This window comes from Cinclus cinclus, chromosome 2 (assembly GCF_963662255.1).
Source record: "Cinclus cinclus chromosome 2, bCinCin1.1, whole genome shotgun sequence".
NCBI lineage: Eukaryota > Metazoa > Chordata > Aves > Passeriformes > Cinclidae > Cinclus > Cinclus cinclus.
Genome location: NC_085047.1, coordinates 335,244 through 358,881, shown reverse-complemented (window position 1 = coordinate 358,881; position 23,638 = coordinate 335,244). Strand labels below are relative to the sequence as shown.

The following is a 23,638-nucleotide window of genomic DNA, read 5'->3' as shown; positions in this document are numbered from 1 at the left end:
TCTGATACCCCTTGTTGGGATTCCCAGCTGAAACCAGGCTCTTCATTCCTCATTCTTCATTGGTGGCAAAACAACTGCAGTGGCAGCCGATCAGCAGAAACCAGTTTGAAGCTTAGAAGTTAGTCCCTTCCTTGGGACAAAACATTTCTCTCTTCCCAACTCCCAGTCCTCTCCTTGCTTTTACAACCCTAGAGGAAAAAGACCTTTTGTATTGAAATAGCGATTTAATTGATGGCCTGATCCCCTCCTGATTTTCCTCCCTGCCTGCCACCATACACTGGCAGGCAGACAGTAAAAAACTCTCCTGCAGGTGCCAGAGAAGTGGCTGCTTCCCAAGATGGAGCATTTCATGTGCTTTGAGGGGGAAAAAAAAAAAAAGAAAAAAAAAAAGAAAAAAAAAGTGCAGTGGTTAATAATGCATGCCTGTCTAAATGGATCCTCAAATCCTCAAACATAGTGACTAACCCTGTCCAAACCCCAGCACCAGGAGCAACTCAGCAGAGCAGGGGAAGCAGCTGGTGCTCCTGGGTGGGAGGTCAAGCTTCACTCAGGAGCTGTTCCTTTGGCTGAACTATTTATAGTCTGAATTTGGACTGCTATTTTACTCTTTTGCATAAACTTTCCAAGTCTAATTGGGGAAAGCTGTCAATTAGTGGTTCCCCTCATTTCCAAATGTACACTGTTGACAGCAGTCTGAAAGTCAGAATGAAGACAAACATGGAAAAACCTGATAAACAGATACGGAATTATTTGGATCTTTCTGAAACAACACCCAAAGCATCCAGTAGACAAAACAGAAAAGTAATGAGGTATGCACTTAGCTGTCCCAAGCCCTGAATAAACCAGCAGCTGAAGTGCCATAGCTGGATTCTCTCCAGGCTCAGGGCTGAGGTATCCACCAGCAGCAGCAGCAGCAGCAGCAATGCTATAGGAAGGACACTCAGGGCTGGCAGTGGGATGGAGTTCAGCAGGACAATCCCTGCAATTTCCCAGAAGAGCAGCCTAAGGAGAAAATACTGCAAAGGAGAGCTTGCAAGTTGTTTGGACTATTTGGTTCGTGTCCCACACAAGGCTGTGAGCATGACACACATGAAATTACGTGACCCAGCATCAACATCTGAACTTGCTGGAAGGCAACACGCAGTGCTGTTGTGGCTGTTTGAACTTCCCACTCCTACCTTGAAATTAGGCTCAAGTTTGTTGCCAGGAACGCTGGGTGAGGTTGCAGGAAGCAGTAAGTAAACCCTTCCGAATCCTGGGTGAGGCAGAGAATGAAGCAATGTGGGAAAGCAAAACCGTGAAAAGGACAAAAGGAATGAAACCAGGTGTGGAGATCATTTCCATTCACCAGGATGCTGACATGGCCACAAAACAAAAATTTTAGCAATGTTCTGCTTTGTGTCTCCTTTGAGAGAGAATGGATCTTCTATTTGGAAGGGAGACAAGAGTTTGGCTACTCTCAAACTTCCAGAAGTAAGTGGTTTAAGACAAAGACAAAACGCTTTTGCAAAGTTGCAAACCTACGTGTGGTGTTCCTACCTCATTATCTCCTTGGATAGTTAAATACCCACAGGCTTTCCTGGGTTCTGGTACACTTCAGTCGATTTCCAGTGAGTTCATTTCATTTCAGCCACAATAAATGAATCCAGCAGACCCACAAACAAGGTTGTGAGAACTCCAAAAAAATCAAAGCTATGGAAAATCTGCTCAGCTAAAGAAATAACCCAGCACCAATCACAGCAGCGAACAGAAGTCAAAGAGGTGCAGAAGCTGTGTTAAATATTTCCTATGCCTGCTTTTCCCTTGCTTTCAGAGAGGAAATGAGAATATTACAAGCTCCAGGACACTGATTTTCCTCTTAGGAATTGGTAGAATGAAGTGTTTTGTTAAAAACCTCCTTTGCCATGTGAAATTATTCTAAATAAATTTTAAATAAAAAATATTTCAAGTTTTTCAACTAAAAAACACTGTTTCTTCTTTTTGTAAAAAGTCATGTTACTGTAAAGCTGAGACTCAAGAAAAACTGCCAGACACCAAACTTCCCTAAAAGTAAAAAAAACTGGTGATTGAAGTAAAACCACCATTTATAGGTCACCGAACTGCATTCATCATCTTTTCTGCATCCAACCTGCAAGCTGCCAGTTCAGCAAACACTTGACTTTCAACTTGATTGGTTTCTCTTCAATACAGATACTAATACAGAAAATTATGACTATTTTTTTAACTTCCATCCTAAGAGATCTGGTCCTATTAAACTTGGGTTTATCCCATCTACCTGCCAATCATGCTTACTTTTGTATACAAATTACTGTCAACCTGTACATACCAGCAACAAAAACTAAACCCAAAGAATGAAAATGAAGCATCGCACGAGGATGTTAGTAGTGGTTATATAAAACCCACTTCCTTTAAACAATTGTTAAGAGGTTAACTCATTTCAAAATGACAATTTGGAAACAGTTATGTTGAAATGTGAACAAGCATATAAAAAAACCTAAGTTCTCCCTGGATTAGCTGGGGGAAGCTGATTTCCTATAAAATAAATCACCTTCTCCAGAGCACACCATCTAATAGTAATGCAAGAAAGAAGAGAGTATAAAGACCACTCTGAACAACACCAAACATTCCAGTACATATTTACTACATCTCTTACCTATGAAACAGATTGACATTTCCATATCCAAATCACAAGTTTCTAATAAAATACCAAACTTCAAGAGAATCTGTTCATTTTTTTTTGCAGAGAAAAGTGCTGCTGCAGTCACAGAGAAATACGAAGATTTATTGAACATCTAAGGCCACAGAAGTGACAGTTTCAGCTGCTGTCAGAAGAATCTACCACACACAACACAACTCCTTGCTGCAAACAAGAGCATCAACTGAGCAGCTTAAGAAGGGGTTTGCAGAGCTTCATCTGGGACCCCATTTGATGTCTTTTACACCGTGGAATTGCCTTTTCAGAGCATGGCTGTCTGCCCACTCAGCATTTAGAAATGAGTCGTCGTCCTCCTCCTCCAGTTTCTGCGGCAGAGAGGGGAGGGAGGCGGTGAGGGACGCAGCCTGAGCTCTGTCGGAGCAGCCCAGCTCTGGGGCACCAAAGAACACTTACCTTCAGCTCCTCCTGCTTCCTGTAGTAGTACAGCATCATCTCTTTTTGCTCTTCATGACTGATCACAGGCTCCCGCCCCGGAGCTCCTTGGCCTTTCTGGAAGGGTAATTGTAAATGTTGCTGATGGCATTTGTGATACAAAGGAGAAGCTGCTACACAAAGACATCAAAAACATTTCTTCAGACAACAGGACTGCTTGAATTTAGTAAGGTCCCTTAGGACAGGAAAATAAATGTTGAGAAACTGTGGCTGCATTCATAGCATCACAGAATGGTTTGGGCTGGAAGGGACCTTGAAGATCATTTAATTCCAAGCCCCTGCCTATGGGCAGGGACACCTTCTCCTGTCCCAGGCTGCTCCAAGCCCTGTCGAGCCTGGCCTTGGGCCCTTCCAGGGATCCAGGGGCAGCCACAGCTTCTCTGGGCACCCTGTGCCAGGGCTATTTGTTTAAGTGAGGTTTATTTTTTCATCTCTGTACCTGAATCATGATGTCAATTTTGTGGACATCAGTGGAAAGTGAAAAGAGGATTGAGTCTATTTTACCTAAATTTCCACTCTTAAAGACACAATAAGTCTGTTTTAAGGTCACTCTAGGTACCTCTGAATGGGTTCATATCTTTAGCTCCCCTACTGATACAGACACAGGATGACATAAGATTCAGTAAAGCAGGTAAGTAAGGGAGTTACAAACCACTGCAAATAAAAGGAAATTTCTTATCCAGGCAACTGTGCTCCTGGAAGAAATGATGGACAAAGCAGAAAACACCTGCTGTAAGCAACTGCCAACACAGTGTCTTGCATGGAGACAGAGGATGCTCTCAAGAACAAACAGGGTCTGAGGCGGTTTAGGCAGAGAGGAACCCCCGTACTGCTCTCGCTCTTTGAGCAAGTCCTGCAAGTAACTAAACAACGCTAGACAACATTCCCGGGAGCCTACGCTTCAGTGGCTATTGACATGCCACACCATTTCCCAGTGACCCTGAGAGGAAAGAGAAAGCAAATCTGGTCTTCTAAGTGACAAACACATAAATCACCTGAATTACCTGTCAGGGATGCACCGCAGAATCCACTGCAGGTGGCAACATTTGCCACACAACGTTTCAGTTTGCATTTCATCTATTCTTTAAATGCCTCTTTGTTGTACTTCACAAAAATACTATGGAGCAAGAAACAGCAGCTACAGTATGTAACTGACAGGCTAAGGAATTTACTAAAGAAAAACTCAGAGTATAATCTATTCTAACCTTAAAATAGATGTACAGTTTTAAGATGCTCAAGCTGGAACTAATCTAATCCATTTTATACTCCTACCTTCAGCTAGTTTTCTTCCACAGAGAATAGACTACCAAGGGTGAGGAACGTGTAGAGCACTCTCCCAGCAATACTCACTTTCTGGATCTTGACAATAATGGTAGTTTTCTCATTTTTGCCTACGTAGTCAGAGAGCAACTTCGTTTCTTCCAATTGCTTTCCTGCCCACCATAACTGTGCTTCTGATTCTTTCACAACTTCAGTTGCAGCCTGTGACAAAATAAACAGGGAAAAGAGCTGGGGTTGTTTCTCGAACTTTTTTTTCAAAACCAGATTTCTTTTTCTGGGGGAAAAACATAATTCCAGAGTTCCTAACATGAAGTGGAATTTTACACTCTACATCTTTCTCTTCGTACTCATGTATGGCATTTTAATTTATATTCCATATAATCTTGATCTAACATAAACATTTCGGGCAACAGAGTCTCCACACTGGAGGTGAAAACAACCTTGACTGATAAGATGAAGAACAGCACAGCCCATGCTTAACCCAGGACGACATATAATGGGAATACATTACTGCATACATGAGTTCCTGACAAGTCTTCTTTATCTTCCAACTCCATCCTAATTGGATCATGTGGAGGCAATCCCATTGGATACACAATCATCACAGCCCCTCGGAGCTGCTCCAACGCATCTTTCACCATCTCCATAGTAACACACACGTTGGCCTGAACTTGTTTCTGAAATACAGACAGCATGATTGGCAATAGAAGCAAACCTGCAGGAAGACTTTGCTTTGTGGCCAGTTCAAAGGTTAGGTGATGGGATATCTGAGCAGAGCCAACAGGCTGCACAAAGACATTAGGAGTGCAAATTTCCCCACTGGAATACTGACTTGGGAGTACATCTCTCACCTCTGTCCCCTCTGTTTAGCCTGCTTACGTGGGGTAGGAGAAGAAACAACAAACTGAGACCTTCACTAAACTGTGCAGGAGACAAATGCCTGTGGAACGCAGGACTCAAACCAGGACACATATGACCACAGATACCAGACAAGGATGCTTTGGCTCCAAGCATTTGTGATTCATGAACATGATTCAAGCCAGTAAAATTCAGGTGAGGGACAGAGAAGGGTCTTAAAACTTGAGAAAAAAAACAAAACAACAGCACGTGTGAGCAGAAGTGTAAAGCTCTGCGCAGCTCATGCAGAGATCTGTAAGGCCAAGCACTTGAGATCATTTCGAACCCACATCTGGAAGAAAATAAATGCATGCCTTCCCCGCAGAGCTAACGCGTTCTTAAGCACTAAGGGTAAGGGAACGCTGCCCCCTTGTGGACGTTCTTGATCCGGTTAACCGGCAAGTACAACCTCAAATAGACAGGCGCGTTTCTTCTTTTTTGTCATTATAAAGTGGTGAGCCAAACAAACCACTTCCCAAACTATCCTTAACTCCATCCAGAAATATCACTAAATTCGCGTTTCAAAGCCGTACAAAAGCGGAAGCACAACACGGAGCACCTACAGATTTGGAAATGTCAATTTGAATGCCTGAGGGCACCGTCCCACCAGGGCAAACCTAGGGCTTGCCTTTGAACACACACGCTCAGCAGCACTGAGCATGAGTCCAAGTGCTTGTCAACCCAAGGCCTAAGCCCTGTCCCATCCCTGGAAGTGCTCAAGGCCCGGCTGGATTGAGCTCTGAGCAACCTGGTCTAGTGGAAGGTGCCCATGGCAGTGGAGTGGGACTGGATGAGTCCTAAGGTCCCTTCCAAAGCAAACCAAACCATCTGTGATTCTGTGATAATCTAAGAGATTAGAACACATCTTTCAATTAATTACACATAAAAGTCAAAAGGCTTCATTAACTCCGAGAACAGCACAGAATGCAGTTATTTCACCAGAAAGCACGACAAGCATTCACCCAAAGAATACATCAATAGCAAATTGCAAGGACAAAACTGAACGCAATTTAATCACTCCACATGGGCTCGGCTGCCAGCATTCCCTTGGAGTTTACTATCTGATTCCTTAACCTGTTGAACCATTTCCAAAAGCCTTAAAAAAAAAATTAACCAAAACGTCAGGTTTTATTAGACTATTCACATCACTTCATGGCATTTCTCAACAACTGTCAGCCTTCCCACTGACCAAGTCTGGTTTTATTTAAGATGCCGAACTCGACAGCACTTTCTGGGAAAGCCTCAGGAATCAGTTAAGGAAACTTACCTTAGAGATTAGTGCCTTGGCTTCTTCTATTGTCTTCTTTATAACTTGCTGCATTTTTTCATTTGGAGCTACAAGTAAGAGACATATTTCATAGTCTATGCTTACTGTAAAGAAACCAAGCACACATCCTGTCCAGACTCTGCTGTGAGCAAATGAAGCAGTACTAAATCATAAACAGGAGAAACACCCCTAGGCTGCAGCCTATTTACCAATTAGATAGTTCATTCCTGTATGTCTTACTACCTTCAGAAACAGGCAGTACTTTTCTGGACAGGACAAACAACTTTTCCCAAAGACACGCGAGTGGCATTCGCCCCGTTCCTGGAAGTGTCCCATGCCAGGCAGGATGGGGCTTGGAGCAATCTAAGCCTAGTGGAAGATGTCCTTGCCCATGGCAGCAGAAGTGGATGAGCTTTAAGGTCCTTTCCAACCCAAATTATTCTGTGATTCTATGATCCGTAACTTCATTTGGGACAAAGGTCCTCATTAGAAAGCAACAGCCATAATCCCATACACCCTCCACAACAAACCAAGGCTCCTTCCCTGCTGGACTGCTGTGGGCTGTACTGGAAGACATGCTTTAACTGGGCATAACAGCTTGCAGTTTTCTGATTTTTCTTTTCTAACTGAAATCTCAATCTTACAGTGAAGGCAGTTTCGCAAATATACTGTACGTATCATATCACAGTTATCTATTTTAACTGCTGTAAAAAACCTGTCCTCAAGAACAAAAATCCAAATAAAGCATACTCATCCAGTTTACGTCCCACTTGAGTGCATCAATTGATGGTACTTGGTCTGGCTCGCACACACACGCTGTTCAATACTCTTTAACTCTGTCAGCATCACAAGGCTTACAAACACACCCTCAGTGAAACCAAATCCCAGCGAATGTAAAAAAAAGGAGAAATACTACAAAAACAACTTGTTAATGTATCTTGGAGCCCCTGGCAAAAAATAGTTCTCAATTGTACATTCACAAATGGGAAGAGTAAACTAAACTGGAACAGTCAAACTTGCTCCTGGTGATTGTTTATGGGCTGAAGGGAGATACTGCTCTCTAGGCTTGTTCATCAGCACTACCCCAGATTCTCTAACCCAAAACAGAATTCCCGTGTGTGTGGAACTTACAGTTTGGCTATTCCATTCCAGAATTAGGGATTTGTTGTTCCCTGTTTTATTACGGATTGTCTGTGTCTGAATGGAAAGAAACAAGCACTGACATTTGACTTACCAAATCCATTTCTTCGCCCCATTTCATCCCTCCTGAAGATGCTTCCACCGCTTGGAAGGCACTTCTCTGCCCACTCATCTTTTAACTTCAGCTCTTTGATCTGCTCATCTGTCAATCCTTGCATATTGTAAGGTAAGGAAATACCATGCTCTGCCAGCTCCTCCATCTCTTTAGCGTGTTTAGAGAACAAGATTAAAAGTCCCCGTTACTACAGTCCATTTATAACAGCTTTTCACATGATGTACATGCAGGTAAGCCTTGCCCTTACCTTTTAGTTTTTAAACAGGCAGGTACAGGGAACAAACAGTAAGGGATATAAACATGCACCACGGTGGGGCGGGAAATGTTTCATGAAGCTGCCTCAGAAGTGAACTCGGCACCAACTCAGACACGTCACTGGCTCCACTGCATGGCAGGGAATCCTGGTGGCGGCCAGTAGAGCCTCACTCACACGTTGCAGCACTGCTGGTCCCGAGGGAGCACTTCACAGTGTCCTGAAGGAGGACTTGATACTAGACTATTTTTACTAGACTTTACCACTAGGGTAAGAGGACAAGGCGGAATGGCTTCAAACTGCCAGAGGGCAGGGTTAGATGGGACACTGAGGAGAGAGTGGGGAGGCCCTGGCACAGGGTGCCCACAGAAGCTGTGCCTGCCCCTGAAACCCTGTAAGAGTCCAAGGCCACGCCGCTCCTAGGACTGCTCTTGGAGCAACCGGGGCTAGTGAAAGGTGTACCGCCCATGGCAGGGGGGGGTGGGACTGCGTGAGCTCTAAGGTCCCTCCCAAACCACACCATTGCGCGATTCCCCGATTTAAACAGCGATTACCGCCACGCGCAGCGGGTGTTTCCAGCGCTGCTGCGCAGCGCCCTCGCTAACACACCGCAGCCGGGCATGGAGACGCGGTTGCGCTGTGCGATCGGGGCCCCGTTAAGCACAAGGGCGGCGCGTTCGGGACCCCCGCGGCCCCAAGCGGTACCTGAGCACAGGCGCTGCACCTTCAGCCGCCCGTTGTGGATGCGGGCGGCGAGCGGCGCCAGCTCGGCCAGGCGGGCGCTGCCCGGCGCCTCCAGCAGAAACTGACTCTCGCCGCCGCGCTTGACGTGCAGCCGCACCATGGCCGCGCCGGGCCGGCCCCTCAGCAACGGAGCCGAGTCCCTGGATACCGGCGGCGGGGAGGGAGCGCGGACAGCGGCCGCGCCCGGAGCTTCGGGAGGCCCTGAGAAGGCGGGGGGGGGCCGCTGCCGCCCCCGCCGGTAGCGCCGGGATCCTTCCGGACCCGCCGGGACGGCGCCGGTGCCGGGACGGCTTCCACTTCCGGTCCCCCGTGAGGGCACGGGAGCCGCTTAAAGGGGCCGCGCGCCCTGCCCGGCCTCGGACACGCTACAGCGCCTTAGAACCGCAGTTCGGGTTTACATTCCTGTTCAATTAATTGCTTTGATTAATCGTCGCATACATGAATATAAATATAAATTACTCTCAGCCACTATTTAGCAAAGTTGCTGTAAGCTACTTTTGTGGGGAGAGCTTGGGAAACATTCCCAAGAAGCGAATTCTGATAGGTCCAATGAACAAGGCCCAGGAGAGAGAGGGACTGGTGAGGCTGGGCATCTAGATGCAGAATTGATGGATCACAAGGACACTCTACAGAAACTACCAGATAAAAACTCACTGAGCGCACTGAACATTCCCTACTGAAGGGAAAGACAATAATAACACTAAAAGTACGGACTAACTGGAATAAGAAGTGAGAAATCAATAACCAGTAAATGACAGAATACTAATTAATGAAAGGTAATGATGTTAATGTAGAACCAATGATCATGAATGACTTTGTTTACTAAAAATGTATAAATAAATAAAAAACTTCTCTAAAGGCTTCTGTGTGGATGCTGGAATTTTATCAGGCACACAGTCCCTGGCCAATAAATAGAAAGAATAAGGTAACGCCTGACTGGCTGACAACAACAGACTGTTGCAGCAGGTTTTATTTACCCTGACGATTCAGGAGGATTTGCTAACATGGGGGCGAAGAGAGAGAATGACCACCCAGACCATAAAGGTGGGAATATTTCAGGCATACCTGGGTGTCCCGGGGCATACAGCACTGGACAGGTGAGCAGGAACACTGGGACAGAACACTGAGAGTCCAGGGACACGTGGTGAGTGGGTCTCATCTCCATCCTCTGTGTTTTCAGAGTGTCTGCTGTTGCTCATTGCTCCTGTCAACACGTGGTGGGGCCTTACTACAGTTACACACACACACACACACACACACACACAAATATATATACACACACACGCATGCACAAAGAGGAATTTTTGAGCATTCCCTGTGGTCCCCACAGTCCTGTGAAGTGCAGAGGGGCCGCACACGCCAGGTACAGTTAAGACAGGTATCTTTTAATCACTGCAATTAAATATTTGACAACATATTTATCACGCGACTCCCACTAGCAAAAGTTCCCCCATGAATTTGGTTTGCTAATGTAAGAATACTCCAGAACACCAACCACACAGATGTTTGCAGCAACAGCATAGAACAAGGTAACTCACACACCAAAGCACAAGCAGTAGCACTGCTGTTGCCCACGTACAACTGGAAGGAGCAGAAGGGGAAGAAGCGCAATGGAAAACTCACTATCACTCCTCTAGGCGGCTGCAGCTCGTGGCTCACCAGGGGCTGTCCGAAGGAACAGGGATTATTTCATGGATCGTGGTTGTGAGAGCATGTGAGGATGTAAAAAGCCTGCTGGCCTGGGATATTTCACTACTCTAAATACAATCCAAGTGCATTGTTTCGCCCCCTGGTTGGCAGACTACTTAGTCTGCAACTGGTAAATACTGTTTTGCATCTGAAAAGCCAAAGGGGACTTTCTCCCAGAGGCTGAAGGAAAGCTTGCTATATCAGCTGTTTCCAATTTTTTGGAAAAAAAAAAATAAGTATAATTAAAATAGCAATGAATAAATGGATGATATGGAACAATTATTCTGAATTAGTGCTAGCGAGTGTATATCACAATAGCATTTAGTGACTGAAATGTACTGACACAGGAGATTAATTGAATATATTAATACGCAAAGTTTTGTTTCCATTTTGAAAGTAAACTATTTTTGTTGTGCCTCAAATTCAAATATAAGCCTTACAAATACCCATAGCCTCTGTTATAAATTAAACAGCTTCTAAACAATACTTCTCAACATTCAAATCTCAATAAACTTTGGCAGCTCTTTGGTAAATACTTATAAATATCAACTAACAAAAGAGTCAAAAGGGAGGGGGGAGGCTACCAGCAAGGAACCTCTTCTCGTCAAATTCCACAAAGGAGAACAGAAATGAAAGAGCTCCCTAAGCAAAATCTGTGTCCAGGATTGACAGGTTTTAGTGAGACAGTAGCTCACCCTTCTTCTCTTTTTGTCTACTCAAGTACTATTACATCGAGATTTGAATAAACTTCAGACCATTTTTTGTGCTCTACCATATATACACATTCAAAATTTATACACAAGCAGAAGTGGCTGTTTATGAGCAGAGTTAAGTTTCAGTGCATTTAACAATTAATTATTGCACACAGAATAATCTCAAATGCCCAATTATTCTACTGGATAAATGTAGCAACAAATACAACCCTTCGTATCTCTGCCCATCTATCTTTCTGTAAAATCAGGAGTTGGTGACACCTTGGGTGCCGGGGAGACAAAGGGATCTGCAGGGGACCTGCTGCTGGTAGCTCTGGACGGCACAGGGGGTGCAGGTGGTTTTCTTGCTGGCATTGTGCAGAAACAATTAGTAGAACTTTTATTCCTGTCACCATCAAAGTTAACGTCTGAACCGAGGAAAGTCTTTTGTTCAGCTCCCAGCAAACCCGGGCATCCAGCTGACTTCCCGAAGCCGAGTCGCTTAAAATCCGGAACGCTCGCAGATGGCTTTAGCTTCGTGTTGAAGTTTTCGTCCTCGTCAAACGTCACCCACCCTTTGGGCTGGATGTTTTCTACCTTGAGAGACTGACTTCGCAAGCAAAACGTACTTTCAGCTGCACCCGGAGGAAAGGCAGGCTTGCTCGTGCTACAGCTGGGGGCGGGCAGAGGAGGGAATGGGTGGGAAGCAGCAGGTTCTACCTGTACCTGTGAGGTTACCCCAGACTCCCGCATTTCCGTCCTAAATGGGTTCCCAGCACTAGGAGTTCTTTCCGTGAAGGGATTTGAGCAGTTCAGCCCAGTAGTAAATGGATTTGGAGAGCTGTGCTGATGTTCCCGGGATGAGTGAAAGGCTGGAACGGGAGGCATTGCTGGCATGCAATTTACGGCATCCGAATTATCAGCATTTATTTGCCTTGACGAAGGCAACTGTGTCAACTCCTTCTGGTTTAAGGTTGGAGCAGGTGATGTTCGGACAGACATCTGCATGGTGGACATGAGCAGCTGAAATGACAGGGCTTCAAAAGGGTCACTGCTGAGCTGGGGTTCAGGTTTAGCGCCGGACATCCCGTTGGGATTCAGCTGCAAAGGAAACAACATGCTCAGCAACCATGCAGCTGGCTCCAGATTATTCCTACTTTCCCCCTTCTCACTCCTCAGCTCAAACTTCAACCCAGTTTTGTTTTAACTAGAAAGGGAACAACAGCCTGAACCCCTGCCTAAAAAGCCAGGAAGTCATCAAACACCACTCCCCCCTCCTGGGTGCCTGATACAGCTGGAAGCTACCTCTTGCAGGTCACAATCCCAGCAAAAGCACTAAGTGAGGTTGGCTAAGAACACGTTTGGAAATGCTACTGTATTCTAAGTGAGGGATAGCCCAGCACGACTATGAAATGAAAACCTCCAGGTCACAGTGCCTGGGAGTTTATCACACCGATGTTACAAGCAGCATTAAAGAACCACAATGAAAGGAAACATTAGTATTATTAGAATATGCAGTCAGACATTTCTATCTAGACAGGCATCCGTAGGCATCTCCAGTACTTTGTGGCATGGAAAGGGACAATCACCATTTTCATAATTAAAATGACAAGCTATCCTTGGAGAAGACAGTTTTCTCCACAGAATTTCTCAGCTTTTAAAATCAAAATATTCCTGTTTTTATACACTGCATCAAAGGACAATGCAACTTTTTTACCTTGTACCAACTGTCCAAAAAGGGGGAGCATCTACTTTGTTCAGTATGCACACTGACAGAGCAGAGTTTGGAGCTTCCCCTTATCAAATGAATTAAGCTTAAGTTAAAACAGCTTCTAAGAATTCAAATGTCACAAAAAGATTTTATGATTTTAACAGATAAAATTTAATATACCCCAACAGTTGAATTGACTGTCTTTAGTTGAAGTTTTTTGCAGAGCAATATTAAAACAAATGCATTGAGTAACTTTGGGGAGAATGTGAAAAAATGGAACTGTAGAAGGAATAGAAAACAAATGCAGCCTTGCACCAGCTGGTTGAGTCCTGAGGTCATTCAAAAGTACAAGATCCCCAAAAAACTACGAATCCAAATTGCTCCTTATTCTAAATAAAAATTTGCTTTGAGTAATTCTAGAACCAAACATTTTTAAAATTGTAACAAACAGTTTGTTTTACTTTTGGTCACAGGAAGTTCTCTGCTCCTTGAGAAATGTGATATATGGGGTTTGTTCTGGAAAAAAAAAATTGCCTGTGCAATTGCAACAGGATTTATTTGCATTAGAGAGAACATTTATTGACAACACTGATCTTTTTTTCCCCCGAACAGACGGGAGATCAGGAAGTTCAGCAGTGACTAAGCAACACAGGTGAGGGTCCAACTGTTTCATAAAAGATGATGCAAAATAGTTGCTCTGGCCCTAATAAATGAAGTCTCATTTTTAAATGCACTATGAAAGGAAAAAGCAAACTATGGCATGACAGTCAATCCATGAATGCAGACAGGTGGTTTTTTAATGGGGATGGGGCTGCAGATGTATGAAAACAACATTCATACATCTTTTCTGCTTGAGTAGATGGAGACCACATAGAAGATTGGTAAATAGTCAGATACCTGTTACCCTGACGGTTGCTCCTGCTTGTGAAAGAGAAACAGACATCAAAGGAAAGAAAATTAGGAAAGAAATCCAAGTAACAAAGCAACCTCACGTTAAAAATACTTTCAGAGGTTTTCACAAAGCCATTTTTTGAGCTAGGAATACAAACCACAAATATTTACTACAAACTACACCAAATGTTTAATTCCTGTTTTCTTCTACTGCAAGCTTGACCACTAAGAGTCATGAAAAACCAGCTCGAATCCCTTCTAATGGTATTTCCATAGAGACACTCATTGTGCAGCTGATTGTGCTACTTTTTGGGGATGAATCTGAGCAGGGATGGTGTAATTCTAGTCATCTATTAACATGAAAAGCCCCACAGCTCTCATTCTGGGAGCTCATCTATAGTAATAGTTTAGCAAGCTGAAAAAACCGTAATGCCTCCTAATCTGCGGAACTCTTAATCTCCTTTCTTTACAAAGACGGTGGATTTACAATAAATAATTCTCTTTTTCAATGTATGGATTGTATATAGCCCTGAATATTCACACTGTACAAGCAATTATTTTTATAAGGAGAGATTTAGTTTCTTTGCTATCACAATCAAGATGTGCATAGAGGGATGGGCTTGGAATTCACTGCCTCTCAAAAGACCTTGTATTTCTTTAAAGACCTTTCCTCAGAAAACTGCGATTTTTTTGGGTTAAGTTTCCAGAATGAAAAGCAGTTCATGGGCAAAGAATGAGGTTCAGGAAAAAGCAAGGAAAAGAATTTAAAGAATTTTTTTTCAATTTGAACTCAAACATCAGCTCAGTAAGGACTGAATTTGGCCGCTTCGCTGTGGTACAAAATAGGCATTAACTATTTTAGCCATCAAGGGCTTCAGATACAGGCATAAGGGAAAAACCTGAGCAGCAAAACTGAAAACCTGCTTCTGCATTTTTAAGCAGTACTACAAAACTATGGCTTTTCCTAGAAAAAGTTGGTGGGTTTTTATCTTAACAGCCTAAACGGTCCCAGAGAACAGAATACTCATGTTACTGTATGAAATTTTCACATTATGTGGATAGGTTCCTGTATTTTAACTGACACTGGGGAATGGGGAAAATTTTATTTCTTTTAAGTATTTATTAATATATTGATTTAATTTATTAACTAATTTATCAATACCATCTCCCTTCAATGAATGATCACCACCATAAAGAACAACACCAAGCAATACCAACTTAAAATCTGTGCTAGCTACTTACCATACAGCTTGTCACGCACGTATCATTATAAAATTAAATTTCTTAGATTGAGTCTTTTTCCATACAAAGTTGCCAAATGACAACATCATTTTAAGAATGAGCTGTCCATATGTTGTAAGGCTATCATAAGAAATCCTAAATTCAATGTTTAGTATTTAAGCTGTTAGTTATTGACGGACAATACATAAGCAATTGCTACTCTCCTAGAGCCCCATGACCACTGCATCTAATCTTCGGACCCTTCTTTTTAGTTTCTGTGCTTGCTTGAAGGGCTCCCCACAAGTCTGCAGCATCCAGTACGAGCTGTGCTAATTTACACAGTGGAAGAAGGTACCTACAAGGCTTTTTTACTTACTTGCTGCTGGGAGGGAGCAGGATCAGAAGGCAAACTGTGAGATGAGCGGCTACGAGGCGGTGGCTGGGGGGGCTCCAGGCTTGGCGGGGCACTGGCCTGAGATGGATGCGCTGCCACGGGGATCAGGGGCTCCTGCATCCTTAGCACAGGAGCGCTGGGCTGAGCAGGGGCAGCAGCCTGAGGCTTTAGTGGTTCAGGAAGCAATGGCGAGCCTGGAAGTACATTTGCAGAGATTTTCATGGTAAGGAATTGTCCTGAATCTTAAGGATGGCAGGATGTGGAAGCACCAGAGAGAAGGGGGCTGTAAGAACAGCAGGTGTTCATGGCAATGGGACTGGAAACCATCAAAAACTCAGCACATCTCCATTGCAAATTGTTACTGAAGTTTAAGCCGGCAGAGGGCAGCGTTAGATGGGAGAATGGGAAGGAATTGTTCCCTGGGAGGGTGGGCAGGCCCTGGCACAGGGTGCCCAGAGAAGCTGTGGCTGCCCCTGGATCCCTGGAAGTGTCCCAGACCAGGCTGGACACTGGGGCTTGGAGCAACCTGGGCTAGTGGAAGGTGGCCATGCCCACAGGCAGGGGCTTGGAATTAAATGATCTTCAAGGTCCCTTCCAAGACAAACCATACAGTGATTTTACACAAAACAGAAACAGAAGTCACGTCACTCCTAAATGTATTTCAGTTGTGTTGATAAGTATTTTGGAAGTCACTACTATAAAACATATTTCTATACTCATAAAGGTCAAGGATTTTTTTAAACTCTAAGTTCAGGAAGTTGCTCTGAGAATCAGACATAAATGCTATTCCAAATCTTACGATTACAGAACTACCAATGTACAGAGTGTCTGGTGATCAACAGCCAGAAGGGGACCCACCGGTGTGCTCGGACCCAAAATGGCAACCTCTGCACACTTTCTCTAACACAATGAAATCTGGGGGTCAAGATCTCTTGTGATCATGAGATTAGCATCTAGAAAGGGTCTGCAATCCTTGTGGATCCTTAACACAAACTGCCAAATGCCATCACATTCAAGAATTTTAATTTCTAGTGAAAAGTGGAGACACCTGTTGACAACGAAGCATGCAAGCCATAGACTGCAGCAATTGACTGAACAGTGACACTTGCATTTAACTTCTAAAGCAAACTTACCCCTTGGTGGTTCAGCTGGTTTGGTCTGACTTTCAGGTGCTGCTCTTGGCCCCGAGGGACGGACATGGCTTTGTGGGGCACTGATAACTCCAGCTCGAGGAGGAACAGTCTGACAGCAAAGCGGGCAAAAATTTTGAAAGTATTTTAGTTCAACTTTGGGTCTGTAGTCATCTACTGCTAAATGACCCAGAATAACTGGGATTCTGTGAAAAATAAATTCTTCGATAACAGCCACTGAATGGATTTTTTACACATATGCAAGAACAAAGAATATATTTTCAAAGCATGATGATGCTTCAATTCAAAGGATTTTTACAATGGTTCTCAACTTTATATATTTACCTGTGCAACAATGCTAGACACAGTTACTGTTTTGCTAGTATTAATAGGATCATTTACCCAAGTCTGTGAATTGCAAGCAAGAAAAACAACAAGAGCAACTACTTTATTTGGAGGTCTGTTTCTCAACAAACAGCATTAATGAAACACACATTCTGCCTCATCTGAAGGCTGAAGTATTCCTGAAACTGATGGAATAGGAGTTAATATGCTGGGAATGTAAATTTAAAACTCTACATCAGTATTTAAAGAGACATAGGAAGCTATTCCAGATTTAAGTTCAAGCAAAGTAAATTGCAAACACCACACTGAAAGCTGAATAAAAGGCCCTGGGATAAAAATTCCAGAGTTTCAGGGAAAAAGGATTGTGAGACAAGGTAGTTTGTAAGATTTGTTTCCTGTAAAATGTTGTGTACTAGAGGACATTCCATAAACAAGGTACGAAACTCCTTAACAAATCAAGTAATCATAAGATGTCAATCCATTAATGGCCTCTAAGCAATTAGCTGCTATCAGGATTTATGCTCTAGCACAGAAGATAATGCCAATTTATCACAACAATTCAGTAAGGACATCTAATACAGAGACTAACTTCGCAGTTGTTTGAAAGGAGAGATAAAATGTGTATTTGGGAGCCTACTGTGTGATTGCAGAGTGCAAAACAATCAAGTACATCCGGTGTGTATATATGTGGTGGGTTATTTTCCCCCATAGTATTTTTAGTCAATAGACAAGAATTACTGAGATAATTAACTCATAGAAGCTGTAAACTGACCAGTCAGCTATGCAGATCTCTTAGATCTGTAACAACTAACAGAAACCTTGATGTAATAAAGAGCAGACACTAAGTAGGAGAATGATCTTAAAACAATACCTACCGGTCTGGTTGTACCCGCTGAGTGTGGAGGCTGATTACGAACTGTAACAGACATCAGAGATCATTGACTTAGCACTTAGGTCAAAATCAACTTCTGTCTGTATATAATCAGTACAAAGCATCTATTTATTACCTAAGGTATCTTTTCTTTGTGTTCCAGGGCTTTTTTGTGCTTTGAAGCATGGAAAAAAAAAATTAGATTGTCTGTGTTAGATAAGCCACAAATGGGTATTAGATGGCTATGTTACATTATTACTACTACTCAGAATGGAAGCAAGGAGATAGCAGTGATTATTCCAAGATTTATTACATATCCACCAGCTGTCTCTAACACACTTCTACCCCACTGCACACACAAAATAACTGGACCCATTTTATTACAAATTATTTAAATCACATCCTATTTGTTGCAAGCTAAAGACACCCACTTGCACAGGTACCCCGAGTTCTCAATTGTGTTGGAAGCTGTTTTGTTCTGTGGTTCATTCTGTAGCTGTTCTACCAGCACAGGTTAAACCAAAGAGAACTGATGTAACAGTTCCTGAGCCCACTCTCTGCATTTCTGGGATAGATCTCTTAGAGCACCAGCTTCGCCACAGCCGCACTGATGGCAACCTCAGACACAACATTCAAACTGGGTAGTGCAAGAGATGAAAAAATTACCTTGCTCAGACAAGTGCACAATTTCTAACAGGCCCAGAGGCTTAGGATTCTGGCTTGAGTTTTTGCTGCTTACTTCCCAGGAGGGCAAAGTTACCTTGTCAGTGACAGTGAGTGGAAAGAACTCCGTGGTGCATCACACAGTTGATCAAATCACCTTCCAGCTATCAGATTGCCCCAGAACCAGTCAGAATGGGTTTCTGGGTACCGTTCTCAGTGATGCAGCATTCCCCCTGAGCAAGCTGGTGCCAATTCACCCTCCTTGGAACAGGAAGCTGGAGTAGATAACTACCAAGGTGCCTTCCAACCTCCAATATTGTATGTACAGAGTGACTTTGCCAACTTAGAAAAATCAACCAGCAATGCAGCCAAAATAATTGTAGCATCCAGGAGGAACCCCTGCCCGTGACTCTATTAGGAGTTGTATTGCTACTTGCTGTGAAGGACAAGGAAGAAGCCCATGCCTCTGCTGGCATGGCTAAAGCAGGACCCGTCCAGCAGCAGTCCCGTGTACTCCAACCAGCAGGGTGCAAGAGAAATGCTCCTCGTAACTGTGTGTTACGCACAGCTGGCTATCAGAACCACGTTGTGCTCTCAGAAAGAGGCAAAACATTCACTTATAGACCAAATGGTTTAAATGGGAGTTTCTCTCCCCAGAATATATGAATGCATGCAGTTCTTTACGAAGAGGCAGGCTCCATAGATTCCTGATTTAATTACAGGTATAATAGTCACTCTGATGCCCAGGCAGCTACAGCTTCCTCTGAGGGTCAGCCTTAAAAGAACCCTTGGTTGGGGCACTCTTAAGTTTTCACTTCACTTTTCATAAATGCCTTCTGTAACAATTCCCACCACCACTGAACACCAGGAAGTAACCTGGCTGGGCGAAAGCTACGCTAAATAAAAGAAGAAAGATCCCACATGATACCTTCATGGAACCACCTTTAGTATCACAAGGGCAATAATATTACTCAGGTGTTAAATTAGAAATCCATTTCTAGAATACAAAAATTGTTCTGTTACCTTCTACTTCTCTCCTAGCTACCCCAGGACTGGGAGGAGCTCCAAGACCTTTTCAGAGAAAGAAGACAAGCTGTACATTGCATAAGAAAAGCAGCAGACTGAGAAAGAAAAACCAGATAGATCACTACCACAAGACAGCTTTACACAATTTAACTCTGGTCTAGGTAAGATTACAGTCACCTGCAGGAAATAACTGTAGCAGCATGGGCAACCAGACTGGTGTGAATTACAAATCATCAAGTACAATCACGTTTAATAACGTGATAATAAATCTATTGTTTTAATTTTACATTACAGTTGAAAGAGAGTTTCATTCCTTCAAAATGTTCACTCTCCACTAACTTTTGGCTATCCAGTGTGATCTGACATGCTGGTCTTGAACTCTGCTCTCATGAAGCAGAGCACAGACCTGTACTCAAACACTGGGGAATAAATGAGCACAGCACTTAGACCCTGCAACATGAAGCCTGATCCCTGTCATTCAGAACACTGAGTCTGTTTCTGCCATGGTACATCTCAATGAGAAATTTGATGAAAGCAATGCTTCCCACTTTGTATAAGGTACTGTGGTCTGAAGAACTGTATTACTAAGTTGCCTCCACACAGCACTGTGCACTTGGGACAGCTGGACCAATTGGTTTAACAGTTCAGACTGAGAGAAAGCAGATTTTCAATCATGCATAATCATGCTGAATTTTTGTTTTTTCCTGCAATATCATCAGGAAGATACTGGGTTCCTAACATGGCATGGCAAAAACATGGCAGGACACAAGACATGATGGAAATCCTGAAGGCATCACTTAGCTATGACACAGCCTCCTGCTTTCTCACCATGGGCCCACGTGTGAGATCTGCCCAGGAGCTCTCTGCGATCTCCGAGTTCTGTCACAGAGTGGGCAGAGCGAAGGCAGCACATGAGGCTGAAAGGCAACTGCCTCCAGAAATGTCAGATCTCTGCTTCGGCTGAACATCTGCTTCAAAGATTCTAAATCCTAGCATGTGCCATCTGTTCTGGCTGAGAGTCAGGCTCTGCCAATCGCCATCACAAGTTTCTGACTGTGAATGACTCGGTGAGAGGAGCAGCAGTGAAGCTGCACAGGAATGGAGCACTGACTGGGACCATTGCACTGCTCCTGCTTTGTGCAGGAGGACTGAAGCTCTTTTCAGCAGCAGGGGGACACAGGCACACGTTCCTGTGTCAGTGCACCAGGCAGAGAGAGCAAGGCTCTGGGTACCAGGAATTAGCAAATGAAAAAATATTCACTGCAGGGCAGAAGCGGCACAGAGGGTAAATACCTGAGACTTCACTGCCTCGTAACACTCTTCAGTAGTGAGAAAGCACAATTCTCGTGCTGTGATAATGCTATCACAAAGGGCAGCATAGCAATGTTTTCATCTTGGACAATGAAGAACAGCTTAAACCAATGATAGAAGCCTTGGTTGCAACAGTCGGGAAAGCTCTACTTACTAATATTAAAGGAAAAAAAAAAACACTAATGTCATTTATTAGCTTCAATTGACAATTAGCAGACTGTATCGTTTTTGGTGTTCTCTGAAAATTTAATTTGTAATGTATTAAAACAATATTGGGAAAACAGACTGCAACATTTTAATTATTAACTATAAGCAACTGGAGCTTATAGAATCCTCTGTGAAATTCTTTTTGTATTAGCATACAAAAGGCCTACACTTTACTGTAAAGCCCGACAATGAGTGTAGAGCCTTGTTCACCTGAATTCTAAGTTACTTTTGATATAAAATACAACCAAACTGAAACATTTAGATGCCCAAATCCTCCTTTGATCTTCAAGGCATACCGAGCCATTACATCAAGTGCCATGGCCACTGAAGGGACCCAAGCACTTGGGGAAAAAAGGTCAAAAACATGTGAGGAGAAAAAAAGTAACATTTAAAAGGCACAACATTTTAAAGAAATTATCAACTTCCCTTTGCATGTGCTACGGAAGTCTAAAGCCGAAGTTTGGATCCACTTACACACTACACAGGGATATTTTCACAGAGCTTTAGGAGCCCTCCTCCTAGGCAAGAGAAAGGTGCCCTTTCCCCACTGAAGTAACACACAAGGACATTCATTTTGGTTCCAGCCCCGTGCTAACTTGCTTGAGCTGAGCTCAGACACCCGTGATAAGCACATGTGTTTATGCTTATACATGTACACCATGAGTGGAAAATGGAGAGCAGAAAAAAAGTGAAGAGCTTTAGGCTGCAATAATATATGGAAAAATATGCTACGGTCTCAAATGATTGCGAAAAATGCAAGTTTTATGCAAGTTACACCTCTATGGGAAGCTATGTTGGGAAAGAGGATAAAAGAAGACCACTGCCTAGTCTTTGCACAATTGATGCAAAGCAGGCAAACAGGATTGTGTCAGTGCACAGAAAACTACACAGCACCGAAGAACAACAAATTAAATCTCACCTATGTTGAATGTGGCCTATCAGCTGCTTCCTAAAGCTTCTGCACTTGAACTCATTTCAAATATTACACACTGGGCATAAAAACTTCCTTTTCTCACCAGTATCTAAGAGTCAAGTACATTTTTGCCTGACACCAAAGCTAGCGGATAGTTATTGACTATGTAAAATAGTTATGTATTTTCTGAGATTACTCAAAAGTTTCGAACCATTTTGTCAAAACCTCCTCTTTCCTACCCACTGAGGGGCAGTGCCTGGAAGTGCCACAAACAATTCTTACCCTCCCTCATGTATTGATGAACTGATTTAAGTCCAAGCAGCAAAGGACAGCAAAACGCGTGACAGAGAAGGACAAAGACTACTTTGAAGAAGCCCTTCACAGAAAAGTTAGCTGGATGTACCCACCCAGGACAAAGTAATAAAAACCTGGAACAACCTTCATCTCTGACTTTAAAATACTAATTTCTAGAGAAAGACTATTTCACTGTAAAGTCAAGCGTAGTTCAGAGGGGGAAGAAAAAAAATGACAGTGACATTCACAAACTATCCAGTTCCGTAACTTTGAGAATTGGAAATCATCATGTTAAGTATTGTCACAACAGATCCCCATGGCAGTTTTGCTATGTAGTGGTATTCAAAAACAATTAAAATCATTACCTCCAAATTCTTTTCTAGCAGGTGCAGGACTCCTACCGCCTGACAGTTTTTAAGAAATGAATGCAGCAATAATGAAAAATATCAGTATAGTAGGAGGAAAGAAAAAGAATGAGAAAGTTAAAAATCACGCGGGTCAGTTTGTTATTAACTGTGTTGCCCAAATGCTCCTGAACATCCAGTTTCTCTTACTGACAATTGCTCACATAGTCAGATGATCCAAATGAAGTCTACATCAGAAATGTGGACGTGATAAAATGCACATACACTGATGCCAAAATTAAAGGAATAGCAATGAATCGATGAATGCACGAGTTTATTTCTATTTTATTTTAAAATAGATGCTATAGAAAATGAAAATGTTGAGTAAAAATTGCTGTAAAATTTTACATTTTTAAAACTGTGAAAGTAAGTTTTTATAAACTTATTCACCAACAATATTTAGACAGTAAAAATCCTGTTATTTCCCACACTGTTATCACTTTTAAACGTACCAGTGAAATATTTCAGTTAAAAACCAGCGAGTCCGAAGTGTAATAAGCAGTTTGGGTTTGCACTTTCAAGTTCATCTCACAGACCAGAAACCAAGTATTCCTAAGGCCTGACAAGGTGCCCCCATTACCTGAGGGTGGAGGTGGCCGCTGTGGAGGAGCAGGACGTGCAGGAGGAGCCACGGGCCGAGGGGGTGGCGGGCGCTTGGGTTCCAGGCTCTGGGGAGGCTCCTTCTGCTGGCCACCAGTCTGGAACTCGGCTGAAGGGTACGACAGAAAACAACGCAAAAAATTAGTAAGTATCTTGGATATTCTAATCCCAGCAAAGCTTTTCTAGGAGCAAGTTTTTCCTCTCAGAGAGGAAAGTCAGACCCCAGCCTTGGAAACAACCATCCAGGAGTTTCTGAGAGAGGGAAAGCAAGAGGAATGAACCAGTGACAAAAAAGAAGCAATCTTCTAAACCAAAACATTTGCCTCACATGTTTTAATAAATTTACGCTTTCCATGAAATCCTGAACAATCTCACCAATTGCAGCATTCCAGATTTTCATTTTTGACCCTTACCTGTGAGCTAAGGTCTCT

General features: G+C 43.2%; 2 protein-coding genes across 5 annotated transcripts in view; both read right to left on the bottom strand.

Moving 5' to 3' along the window:
* Positions 1-2,620: 2,620 nt before the first annotated feature.
* Positions 2,621-10,034, bottom strand: CFAP298 (cilia and flagella associated protein 298). 3 transcript variants are annotated; one of them, XM_062510879.1, is made up of 7 exons: positions 9,911-10,034; positions 7,828-7,995; positions 6,594-6,661; positions 4,948-5,106; positions 4,499-4,630; positions 3,110-3,205; positions 2,621-3,021 (listed from the first exon to the last, which is right to left on the bottom strand). In XM_062510879.1, the coding sequence occupies exons 1-7, from the start codon at positions 10,008-10,010 to the stop codon at positions 2,911-2,913; spliced, it is 834 nt and encodes a 277-aa protein (XP_062366863.1). In that variant the 5' UTR covers positions 10,011-10,034; the 3' UTR covers positions 2,621-2,910. The 3 variants fall into 3 exon arrangements, with proteins under 3 accessions (XP_062366863.1, XP_062366853.1, XP_062366872.1); XM_062510869.1 differs by lacking the exon at positions 9,911-10,034 and adding an exon at positions 8,807-8,952; XM_062510888.1 differs by lacking the exons at positions 3,110-3,205; positions 9,911-10,034 and adding an exon at positions 8,807-8,952.
* A 175-nt stretch (positions 10,035-10,209) lies between these two features.
* Positions 10,210-23,638, bottom strand: part of SYNJ1 (synaptojanin 1) — a 47,347-nt gene continuing 33,918 nt past the window's right edge. Inside the window, exons 23-28 of one of the 2 annotated variants that reach the window (XM_062515266.1) lie at positions 23,188-23,316; positions 17,926-17,964; positions 17,794-17,834; positions 16,577-16,685; positions 15,426-15,637; positions 10,210-12,327 (exon numbers count right to left, since the gene is read on the bottom strand). In XM_062515266.1, coding sequence (XP_062371250.1) covers positions 11,476-12,327; positions 15,426-15,637; positions 16,577-16,685; positions 17,794-17,834; positions 17,926-17,964; positions 23,188-23,316 — 1,382 coding nt within the window. In that variant the 3' untranslated portion in view covers positions 10,210-11,475. The remainder of the gene's footprint in view (positions 12,328-15,425; positions 15,638-16,576; positions 16,686-17,793; positions 17,835-17,925; positions 17,965-23,187; positions 23,317-23,638) is intronic. The other variant, XM_062515268.1, reaches the window with a different exon arrangement.

Excerpts from the sequence above, each read along its gene's own strand:
- CFAP298 (XM_062510869.1), bottom strand. The coding sequence starts at position 8,945 with ATGGTGCGGCTGCACGTCAAGCGCGGCGGCGAGAGTCAGTTTCTGCTG. Across the intron at positions 5,107-6,593 it reads CCAAGGCACTAATCTCTAAG|AAACAAGTTCAGGCCAACGT; the intron begins GTAAGTTTCCTT and ends TCTGTATTTCAG. Across the intron at positions 4,631-4,947 it reads AAGACTTGTCAGGAACTCAT|GCTGCAACTGAAGTTGTGAA; the intron begins GTATGCAGTAAT and ends ATTTTGTCACAG.